The following is an 11,912-nucleotide window of genomic DNA, read 5'->3' on the forward strand; positions in this document are numbered from 1 at the left end:
CAGGTACAGGATCCGTCACTCGTGCCACAGGCGGATGTCTATAGGTTTCTGAGGGCGATGAAGCACATAGCTGTGTTTTCCTTTGGCATGAAGGTCGAGCTGAAGCTGCTCAGAGCTGTGTGTGTGTGTGTGTGTGTGTGTGTGTGTGTGTGTGCTGTTGTGTAACTATGCAGCGCTGGTTCTGTGCATGCATATTTGAGTGTGTGTGATATGGGAGGGCGATGATGTAAGAGCGTACCCACAATGCCGTGCGGTGGAGATGAATGAGGGAGTGTGAGAGGGCGATTGGTGGAGTCTCCCTTCGTTGAGGTGACGCTGGGCCTGAGCTGGTCTCATTCTCATTCTGATCAGACCCCTGATTCAGGAAAGGAAAAAAAGAAACAGCTATAAACCAGCATTCCTTCAGACGGCTCAATGCAATGTCCTCCTCCCCCTCCTCCTATCCCTCCCTCCCTCCCTCCGCTCCCCTCTCCTCTCTCTCTCTCCTATTCTTCCTTCGGTATATCCTCAGTCGACATCTCTCTCATTTTATTTCTCTCACATTCACCCGTCTTCTTCCCTCTTTCTCTCTCCCTCCACCCTCTCTTTTGCAGTTTATCTCCTCTCCCATTCTCTATCTCTCCTCTCTCATTCCCTCTCTCCCTCATCTCTCTCTCCTCTCTCGTTCCCTCTCTACATCACTCTCTCTCCTTGTCTCTCTCTCTCTCTCCTTCTCTCTCTTTCTCTACATCTCTCTCTCTCTACATCTCTCCTTCTCTCCCTTTCTCTACATCTCTCTCTCTCTCTCTACATCTCTCCTTCTCTCTCTCTTTCTCTACATCTCTCCTTCTCTCTCTCTCTCTCTCTCCTTCTCTCTCCCTCTCTACATCTCTCTCTCTCTTTCTCTGCATATCTTACTCTCTCTCTCTCTCTACATCTCTTCTTCTCTCTCTCTCCCTCTCCTTCTCTACATCTCTCTCTCTGTCTCTCTCTCTCCTTCTCTACATCTCTCTCTCTCTCTCTCTCTCTCTCTCTCTACATCTCTTCTTCTCTCTCTCTCCCTCTCCTTCTCTACATCTCTCTCTCTCTACATCTCTCCTTCTCTCTCTTTCTCTACATCTCTCTCTCTCTCTCTACATCTCTCCTTCTCTCTCTCTTTCTCTACATCTCTCCTTCTCTCTCTCTCTCTCTCTCCTTCTCTCTCCCTCTCTACATCTCTCTCTCTCTTTCTCTGCATATCTTTCTCTCTCTCTCTACATCTCTTCTTCTCTCTCTCTCCCTCTCCTTCTCTACATCTCTCTCTCTGTCTCTCTCTCTCCTTCTCTACATCTCTCTCTCTCTCTCTCTACATCTCTCTCTCTCTACATCTCTCTCTCTCTACATCTCTCTACATCTCTCTCTCTACATCTCTCTCTCTCTACATCTCTCTCTCTCTCTCTCTCTACATCTCTCTCTCTCTCTCTCTCTCTCTCTGGCAGAGAAAGGCTCTCCCTGGAGATGAGATGAGTCTGAGTTAGTGCAGATAATAAATACATTTGTGCTGATTTGTTTATTCAAACACTGCAGATGCTCGTGTGGAGACAGTCTCCTGCTGAAGATGAGAGCGGCAGCGCGGGGAGAGCGCGCGAGATCATGAATGAAGGCGCGCAAGCACGACCACCACGACCACGCCTATTCACCCATTCAATCATTCAGCCGTTCCTTACATCAGTGCACAGAGGACGCGCGCGCGCACACACTCCCCCCCCCCCCCACACACACACACTCCCACACACACACACATCAAAACCAGAAAAATACCCAGAAATCTCCTGTAAACCGGAGGGAGCCCAAAGATACAAAGGATGATGAGTCTACAGAGAGAGAGAGAGAGAGAGAGAGAGAGAGAGAGAGAGAGAGAAATGATCATAAACCTGTAATAAATAAATAAACATTAGTCTAATTATTATATCAGATATTGATTAAATATAAACTATTAATAATCATTTTAAATGTCTTTCTCCTGGGTCCCAAATATTCCACTATTCTTCTGTAATTAAGTAATAAATAAATCACTTATTTCTATTGTTCTATTTCCTATTCATTATGTGTGTTTTGGAGGGGGGGGGGGGGGGTCATTGACAAATAGAGAGAGAGAGGGAGAGGGGGAATGAAACAGAGGGGAAGGAGACAACGAAAGAAAGAGGAGGGAGGGAGTTAGAGAATGGATGGAGAAAAAGAGAGGAGGGAGATAGAGAAGAAAGGGAGGGAGAGAGTGACTGGAGAAGATAGAGAATAGAGGGAGAACAGAGAAAAGGGAAGGAGGGGGTTAGAGATGAAGAGAGAGAAAGTTGGGAGAGGTAGAGAGAGAGAGAGAGAGAGAGAGAGAGAGATGGGAGGAGAGAAATTACCTACGTTGTACCTTGTCTAAAGAGTCTAATTAAATGCATTATACATCATTAATATTTTACAGACCATAGATTTGTTTTCCATTTTCTCATTCTGTTCATATTTACACTGAGAGCCGTGGTGATGAACGCATAGTAACATCCACAGAGAGAGAGAGAGAGAGAGAGAGAGAGAAGACAGAGAGAAAGAGAGGGAAGAGACAGAGAGAGAGAGAGAGAAAGAGAGAGAGACAGAGAGAGAGAGAGAGAGACAGAGAGAAAGAGAGAGAGAGGGGGAAGAGACAGAGAGAGAGAAAGAGAGAGAGGGGGAAGAGACAGAGAGAGAGAAAGAGAGAGAGGGGGAAGAGACAGAGAGAGAGAAAGAGAGAGAGGGGGAAGAGACAGAGAGAGAGAAAGAGAGAGAGAGGGGGAAGAGACAGAGAGAGAGACAGAGAGAGAGAGAGAGACAGAGAGAAAGAGAGAGAGAGGGGGAAGAGACAGAGAGAGAGAAAGAGAGAGAGGGGGAAGAGACAGAGAGAGAGACAGAGAGAGAGAGAGAGAGAGAGACAGAGAGAAAGAGAGAGAGAGGGGGAAGAGACAGAGAGAGAGACAGAGAAAGAGAGAGAGAGGGGGAAGAGAGAGAGAGAGAGAGAGTAATAGAGAGATGGGTGTTTTCAGGTGCGCGTGCTGTTTGAAGCTGTGCTGCTCTGATTCACAAACCCGCGCATGACTGTGCGGGAGCCTCTGACGTCAGAGGGGAGAATCATCGCTGCTGTTGTGTGTGTGTGTGTGTGTGTGTGTGTTTGAGGGAGAAAGTGTGTGTGTGTGTGTGCGCGCGCGCGGAGGTATCACGCACGCAAGTGCCGTCGTCCCGTCAGCGCCGTTAGCCATGCTAACCGCGGAGCAGGGCACGAGCTCACGAAGATAAGCAGCGGCGAACATCTGCGCGGACCGTCCACTGCTGCGGCACGAGCCAACCGCGCCCGAGGAACAGGAACGAGAGGGAAGAGAGGGAAGAACGAGGAAAAAAAGGAAAAAGAAACAACTACAAGAAAACAACAACAACAGCGGCACTGCGGCTTCATGGCACTGAGGTAACCGCGCGCACGATTTCGGCGGGAAATACACTCGTACAATGAGAGAGAGAGAATCGTTAACGTAGTTTTCTGACTCCTGTCCGCACATTTCAGAATGTTTATGTGATTAGAATAAGTTTGTGTGAGACCGGGTTGTGTTCGTTAGAAAAGCAGCGGTTATATAAATAAACACAGACTGAGCCGCTCTGCGCCGCTGGATCCTGGCGCTGGGGATTTTTCTGAATGAAACGGACGCGCGCATCTTAAAATCAGCCCGCGTGTCCGCACAGAGAGAGAGAGAGAGAGAGAGAGAGAGAGGGGGAGGGAGAGGGAGGAACAGATAGAATGTAAGCGACAGAGTTTGAGAACTATAGAGACAGAGAAATAAGAGAGAGAGAGAGAGAGAGAGAGAGAGAAGGAGAGAGACAGAGAAATAGAGAGAGAGAGAGAAGGAGAGAGACAGAGAAATAGAGAGAGAGAGAGAAGGAGAGAGACAGAGAAATAGAGAGAGAGAGAGATGGAGAGAGGAGGGGGGGGGGGTCTTGGTGCCGACTATAGGTGGCGCGGCATATTTTTAGAGGAATATTTCTAAAAATAGAAACGCGGCGGAGGGAAAATGCGCGCTGGAAAATAGACAGGAAAACGTGAGGGAAAAAACGCAGACAGCATCTTTAAACAACAAAGAACGACTGATCAGGAGAAAACTGCTGAAAGAGTGAAAGACAAAGGCGGGATGATGGAGGAATGACACCTGGAACACTGAGTGATGGAGGAGTGAATGATGAAGTTGTAAATGACAGGGATGAATGATGGGGGTCATTGGAGAAGGGTGGGAGATATAAATGATGGAGTGATGAGAATGATGCGTGTGGAGAGTTAAATGTTGAAAACGTGAATGATGAAGGGGTGAGTGATGAAAGAGTGAATAAGTGGGTCACAGACAAAAAATTTTAAGGAAGAATGGTTGGGTGATGGAAATGTGAATTTGTGATTAATATAAATATGGGTGATGAAGGGATAAACAATACAATCAAAAATGATGAAAATGTGAATGAAGGGGTGAGTGATGACAGTATTGACGATGAAAAAGTGAGCAATGAACAGATGAGGGATGAAAACATGAACGATGAAGGGGTGAGTGATGATTTAAAAGCAAACAAAAGTTGTGAATGGTAGAAATGTTAAAGATGAACGTGTGAATGGTAAAAACATGAACAATGAATGTGTGAATGGTGAAATGTGAATGAAGAGGTGAGTGAGGATTTAAAAGCAAACAAAAGTTGTGAATGGTAGAAATGTTAAAGATGAACGTGTGAATGGTAAAAACATGAACAATGAATGTGTGAATGATGGAAATGGAAATGAAGGGGTGAGTGGTGGAAATGGTAAAGATGTATGTGTGAATGATGAAAACGTAAATGAAGGGGTGAGTGATGACAGTATTGCTGATGAAAAAGTGAGCAATGAACAGATGAGTGATGAAAACATGAATGATGAAGGGGTGAGTGATGATTTAAAAGCAAACAATGAAGTTGAGTGGTGGGAATGTTAAAGATGAATGTGTGAACGGTGAAAACATGAACGACGAATGAGTGAATGATGAAAATGTGAATGAAGGGGTGAGTGATGGCAGTATTGCTGATGAAAAAGTGAGCAACGAACAGATGAGTGATGAAAACATGAACGATGAAGGGGTGAGTGATGATTTAAAAGCAAACAATGAATCTGTGAGTTTTGGAAATGTTAAAGATGAATGTGTTAATGGTGAAAATGTGAATGAAGTGGTGAGTGATGATTTAAAAGCAAACAGTGGAGTTGTAAGTGGTGGAAATGGTAAAGATGTATGTGTGAATGATGAAAACATGAACGATGAATGAGTGAATGATGGAAATGTAAATGAAGGGGTGAGTGATGAAAAAGTGAGCAATGAACAGATGAGTGATGAAAACATGAACGATGAAGGGGGGGCGAGGGATGGGAATGTTAAAGATGAATGTGTGAATGGTGAAAACATGAACAATGAACGAGTGAATGGTGGAAATGTGAATGACGAAGGTGAGACCGATGCATGTGTCTATGACGGAAGAAAGAGAATGTGACGGGGTGAATAATGGAAGGGAGAGTAATGGAAGAGTAAACTGTGGAGAGGTCAGCGATGGAGGAGTGAATGAAGAAGTGAGTAATGGCAGGCTGAATTGATGGAGGAGTGAAGGATGAGGCGCAGGGCTCTGGAGTGGGTGCTTTGAGAACATAATTACTCCATTATGGTTATTATCCTCATGGTTACTATTATTTGTGTTGTTTTGGTCGCTGTTACCATCACTAAACAAGCAGGTCATCCACACTGACATGTTTTCCTCTCTCCTTTTCTCAGCTATGATTCACTCTCTTGCAGCAGCGATGAGCAGCCACCTTCCCAACGCCTCTTCCACGTCTCCCTCGTCCTCGTCCTCCTCTCTCGGCGGCCCTTGGCTGTTGCCGGACGGTCGTAACTCCTCCGGGTTTGGGAACGGGGCGGACCTGCGGCCGTTGGCCCCCGTTAGCCCATGGGACGTGGCTTTGTGTGTGACCGGAACACTCATCTCCTGCGAGAATGCTCTGGTCTTGGCGGCGCTCTTCTACACTCCCAGCCTTCGGGCCCCTACCTTCATCCTGATCGGCAGCCTGGCCGCTGCAGACTTGCTGGCCGGGCTGGGCCTGGTGCTCAACTTCATCTCCATCTACGCGTTGGACACTGACCTGGCCACACTGGCCTCCGTGGGGCTGCTGATCGCTGCCTTCTCCGCATCGGTCCTCAACATCCTGGCCATCACAGTGGACCGCTACCTGTCTCTGTACAACGCTCTTACCTACAACACGGAACGCACCCTCACCTTCACCTACGCAATGCTGGCGCTCATCTGGCTGGTCTGCGTGGCGCTGGGTCTGCTGCCCGCTCTGGGCTGGAACTGTCTGGCGGACGAGGCTCGCTGCAGCGTGTGCCGCCCGGTGACAAAGAACAACGCCGTGGCGCTGGCCGTCACCTTCCTACTGGTCTTCGCCCTCATCATGCAGCTCTACCTACAGATCTGCAAGATCGCCTTCCGCCACGCGCAGCAGATTGCCGTGCAGCAGCACCACTTCGCTGCCATCTCCACCACCAAAGGCGTGTCCACTCTGTCCGCCATCCTGTGCACCTTTGCCGCCTGCTGGATGCCCTTCGCCATGTACTCCATCGTGGCAGACTCCAGTTACCCCTCTATCTACACGTACGCCACCGTGCTGCCGGCCACCTGCAACTCAGTCATCAACCCCATCATCTATGCGTTCCGAAACCCGGACATCCAGAAGTCCCTGTGGCTGGCCTGCTGTGGCTGCGTCCCGGCCAACTTCTCCCTCCGGCCCAGGACCTCAAGCGATGTATAGGGTAGGAGTCTGTAAGAGATTACTGGGGACATCCCTTCTGTAGGTCCACTGTGTACGTGTGTAACACTGCGCCTCCACAGCGGGTGGATACACGACGGATCTTTTCTACCAAACACAACAAAGAAACCCCTCACGCCTGTATATACACCTCAGTGTCATTGCAGTATCGACTTTGCTCATTGTGATGTGTGGTCACTGGGCTTCAACCTCCCAAAGTGAGCCCATGACTTGTCCATTGTTGTGTAAGTCAAGATTTTAGTGCAGTTTCATCACCATTGCTGAGGAAAGAATTGCTCGCCTTTCTTTTAAAAAAGGAAAAAAGAGGGATAGCTAAAGCTATGTGACAAGACAGACCCACGCTTATTACGACAAAAAGCCAAACTTTTCCTTGTTTCTTTCTCTTGGCCATTGAAAAGCAAGGTTTTTTATGTTTATTTTATAGCCTCTTCCCTTCCCTGCACTTAGCTAACTAGCCCAAATCTACTGCACGTCCCAGCAAAGCCAATTAGGATGCCAAAGCCTCTGTCTTTACCAGTTGACACTGCAGCTGGTCAATCAGCGAGGTAGAGAAAGCATAGTGCGTTTCAAACATCCTTCATATGAAAGAACGACTTCAAGGAGAGTCTCCAGAAGTGGAATAATTGGCACTCCGCTGCAGAGTTGACGGCACGTGTCCTTTTCAGATTGCTTTAGTTAGTCAGTCCACCAACACGGAGGCATTTCAGTGTAATACGATAATAGTTCAATTGCAGTACATTATACGCACAAGAATTCAGGACCACGGACAGCGGCCGGCCCTACGGCACTGCTGTTCCTGTGCAGATCTGCTTCTTTTCCACACCGGGCTTTCTTCATGTTCCTTTTAAAAAATGTATGAATGACATTAAGGAAAACAAGGTGCCACCAGAGAAATTTCACACGCTTTGGCGAAAGCTTCGTCAGCCGTTTCGCTGCCTGCCAAATCCGCCGCCGCTTCGTTAGCTCATTGTTCTGTGACGGATCGTTGTTTTCACAACTTTGGGAGGTGATGAAGAGAGTGTCAGGGAGGCAGGGTGACGGCGGCTGTCACTCAAACTCAAGTGAGGAGTTTTATCAGAAATCTGAGGGAAATCACACGCAGAGCGACACAGTCGTAGGGTGACTTTAATCCCGTTGCTGCAAGGCCGTTTTGAAGCTATGTTCCAACAGCTGAGTGAAGGGTTCCTGCAGCTGAAGGTCATAAGAGACAACGTTTTCATATCGTCGCTGACTGCGGAGAACGTACAGCGTTCAACATGAAGCACAGCTGACATTTACAAGTCAGGCACTGTGCATAAGTCAGAGACTGCACCTCCACCATTTATTTCAATTCCAGTATAAAAGGTTGCTCATTTTTCAGCAGATACATCTGAGAAGGACAGATATGATATAATCCTCCTGCAAACGAAATGGGAAAGCCAAAGGAAAATGAGCTTCCTACAGTAGAGTAACCAACCTGGTCACTAGCTATGATATACCTCCTCCTGTCCTCTAGGGGGCGCAGCAGGTAGTGTCGCAGTCACACAGCTCCAGGGTGTGGCGTGTTCTCCCTGTGTCTGCGTGGGTTTCCTCCGGGTGACTGTCTGTGAGGAGTGTGGTGTGTTCTCCCTGTGTCTGCGTGCGTTTCCTCCGAGTGACTGTCTGTGAGGAGTGTGGTGTGTTCTCCCTGTGTCTGCGTGGGTTTCCTCCGGGTGACTGTCTGTGAGGAGTGTGGTGTGTTCTCCCTGTGTCTGCGTGGGTTTCCTCCGGGTGCTCCGGTTTCCTCCCACAGTCCAAAAACACATGTTGGTAGGTGGATTGGTGACTCAGAAGTGTCCGTAGGTGTGAGTGTGTGAGTGAATGTGTGAGTGTGTGTTGCCCTGTGAAGGACTGGCGCCCCCTCCAGGGTGTATTCCCGCCTTGCGCCCAATGATTCCAGGTAGACTCTGGACCCACCGCGACCCTGAACTGGATAAGGGTTACAGACAATGAATGAATGAATGATTGAATATCCTCTAGGGGGCAGGAGGGAGGTTAACATGCCTAGGGGTATAAATAGGGGAAGCTAGTTAAGAGAGAGAGAGAGCGTTGACGTACAGGCACTTGTACTCTCGGCTTGGAAGACCTCCTTGTTGAGAACCTTTAGGATAGGTGCCCCCTAGAGGACAGGAGGAGGTATACCATAGCTCCGAAACGTGGTTAGGGTTACTTGACTGTGAGATATCAGTGGAAATTCGAAAATAAAGCACAGCATTTTAAAAATGAAAAACTGGCAAAAGTGGAGGTGGAAGGTCAGCGCCGATATGAAGCTGTTGTCTGCATCAACACTAATGCAGACGGAAAGCTCATATTCTGCAAGCGCACGGGTCTTATTTCATAAATAGCTCATACTGGGATCACACAACTAGGCCAATAAACCCTGGATGGGGCGATGTTGAATTGAGGTTAATGAAAACGGTGACTGCTTTGAAACTCAGAACAGTGCACAGACAGCACTCAACAATCTGGAGTCTCTCCAAATAAAACTGCAACATTAAGAGAAAAAACAATCATATTCTCCACCAGAAAGTGGTACGAGATGTTTTTATATAAAACGCTTTTTTTTTTAGTCCTGATTTAACCCCTTTCTACTCCACAGAGCGGGTCCCCCACATGGAGGCAGCCATATTGAAAATCATTTGAATACAGGATCTGTGACCCATGCCGGCCACTAGGGGTCAGTGTTGAGACTGCTTCTTTAAAACATTGCCTTGTTATTCTTAGAGAGAAAAGTGTCGCGATCCTTATTTTTGGGCCTTATTTCCTTGCTCCTCTGCAATAATCTATCAATGCGTGTCCATTGATACTGCTACAATCCGAATGAGGCCATCAACAGAGCTAATTTAACCCTACGACTTGAACAAGCCGAGACGCAGGCCCCGGTCCTGGTCAGAGGTTTTGTGCCGAAACCAACGGTGGTTTGGATCTTAGAGCAGGCCTTAAAACAAACACACGAACGCATGCTGGCCCACTCGGACTAACCTCAGCCACTTGGTGACCTACACTATACCTGATGGACTTCCTTGTGGAGCTCCGCTGACCCACAGTCTGGACACTGTGGATGGAGGCTCCACTTGACCTAACTATCTGAGGAAACTAGAGCTAATCGTATGTTTATACAGCACTCACTCCTTTCCAGAGTGGGGTCCAGTGACCTATCACACTGTGCCCCCACCCCCCCACCCCCATGGAAAACCAATCCAATGATTATAACTCAGCTCACTCAGTACACAGCAAACACATGCAAATATTGATGTTCTGATGCCAATCTGTTGTTGTTATGTATCATATCTCCACAGAATATACCTTCAGTGGGGTGCCATAGGTTGCGTGTGTTCAGGGGTGATATGGTTATTTTTCTTATGCAATGCTGTACGGATACATTCTATTTTTATACACATCAGGGCATGAGTTTTACGACATGGTGGCGTCAGTGTGTGTGTGTTTGTACGTATGTGTGTGTGTGTTTGTATGTATATAATATCTGTTTTCTTTTTGATGGTTTCTCAAAAAAAAAGAAACGAAAAAAACGAAAAAACAACAAAACCACAAACAAAGAGAGAGTTGGCGACGCGAGAAGTGCCATAATTTTAGTAGTGTCTTATTATTTCAGTGTTATTCAATAACAAAACTAAAGATTATGATTTCTGTCCTCACTTTCACTGAAGGGTAACGTCACACAGTCATTATTAACCCTTTCAAACGTGGTGTAAAGATGTAGAACTTGTGAAGGACCATCTCCAACGTCCTAAAAGCCAAAGTATTGCTTGTATTCCCAAAATGGGCCAAAAATCGTGTCATGGAACCATCACTGATCATCATCAAGAGAGGGACTTAAACTGTGTGAATGCCACCGTTATTCGTGTTCTCTCCGGTTCCATGTGGTTCTCCATGAAATCCAAGTAATGTAACGTGGCCAGGACCTCCTTCTACAGGGGCAACTCGACTGTGGGTGACTTATTGGCTTTCTATTAATTAATCTGGTCCAGTTCCCTCTACATTGGTGCCCTTTTGGCTCGTCTCCCTGATTCTGGTGCTGGACAAGGTAGTCCTCAGACAGTGGACAGATGGACGTCCACCTGCTCAACAGTGACCTAGTGATGATCTAATCGCTCACACCACAGTTGTCATCATAGCATCAGAAGCTGCCAAAGAGGTGGCACATGGACCAAGATTGGAACATGTTCTTTATGACTCGCTGTTTGTTAACCCCGTGAACCCTAGGCTTATTAATCAGCTTCTAATCAGAAGAGAGATTGGCTTAAATATGCTCCACCTACAAATGCATTCCTGCATCTCAACTAGCGCTAGGCGACTGCGTTATTCATTTCAGTGAATTCCTTAGTATTATCTCCAGCCTTTTTAGTTGCATTTAAAAGAAGCAACATAGTCAGTGTTCGGCACGGTGGTGCAGCAGGAAGGTGTCGCAGTCACACAGCTCCAGGGGCCTGGAGGTTGTGGGTTTGAGTCCCGCTCCGGGTGACTGTCTGTGAGGAGTGTGGTGTGTTCTCTCTGTGTCTGCGTGGGTTTCCTCCGGGTGACTGTCTGTGAGGAGTGTGGTGTGTTTTCCCTGTGTCTGCGTGGGTTTCCTCCGGGTGACTGTCTGTGAGGAGTGTGGTGTGTTCTCCCTGTGTCTGCGTGGGTTTCCTCCGGGTGACTGTCTGTGAGGAGTGTGGTGTGTTCTCCCTGTGTCTGCGTGGGTTTCCTCCGGGTGACTGTCTGTGAGGAGTGTGGTGTGTTCTCTCTGTGTCTGCGTGGGTTTCCTCCGGGTGACTGTCTGTGAGGAGTGTGGTGTGTTCTCCCTGTGTCCGCGTGGGTTTCCCTTAAACATTCGACTCTTCTACAGTCCACATAATCAATATTCATCTGAAACACCGCTTAGATCTAAAATAATAGTCATCTGCGAATTTCTGATACAATTCCCAAGTCATTGTGCATCCTTAGAAAAAAATGCATTTGTGGGCGGAGCTTAGACAGACCAATGATCTTATTTCGCCTACGAAACTAACCGAGAAACATGACGGGGGTCTGAAGTGCGGGCCTCACTGTG

At 47.5% G+C, this 11,912-nt stretch overlaps 1 protein-coding gene across 1 annotated transcript; it reads left to right on the top strand.

The window, feature by feature from the left end:
* The first annotated feature begins 3,357 nt into the window (after positions 1–3,357).
* On the top strand, positions 3,358–7,296 carry gpr185b (G protein-coupled receptor 185 b). Its single transcript, XM_066682090.1, has 2 exons — positions 3,358–3,439; positions 5,796–7,296. The coding sequence occupies exon 2, from the start codon at positions 5,798–5,800 to the stop codon at positions 6,824–6,826; it is 1,029 nt and encodes a 342-aa protein (XP_066538187.1). The 5' UTR covers positions 3,358–3,439; positions 5,796–5,797; the 3' UTR covers positions 6,827–7,296.
* Positions 7,297–11,912: the final 4,616 nt, after the last annotated feature.

Source organism: Hoplias malabaricus, chromosome 9 (genome assembly GCF_029633855.1).
Source record: "Hoplias malabaricus isolate fHopMal1 chromosome 9, fHopMal1.hap1, whole genome shotgun sequence".
NCBI lineage: Eukaryota > Metazoa > Chordata > Actinopteri > Characiformes > Erythrinidae > Hoplias > Hoplias malabaricus.

What these genes read in the sequence shown, in the direction of transcription:
- gpr185b (XM_066682090.1), top strand. Translation starts at nt 5,798, where the DNA reads ATGATTCACTCTCTTGCAGCAGCGATGAGCAGCCACCTTCCCAACGCC.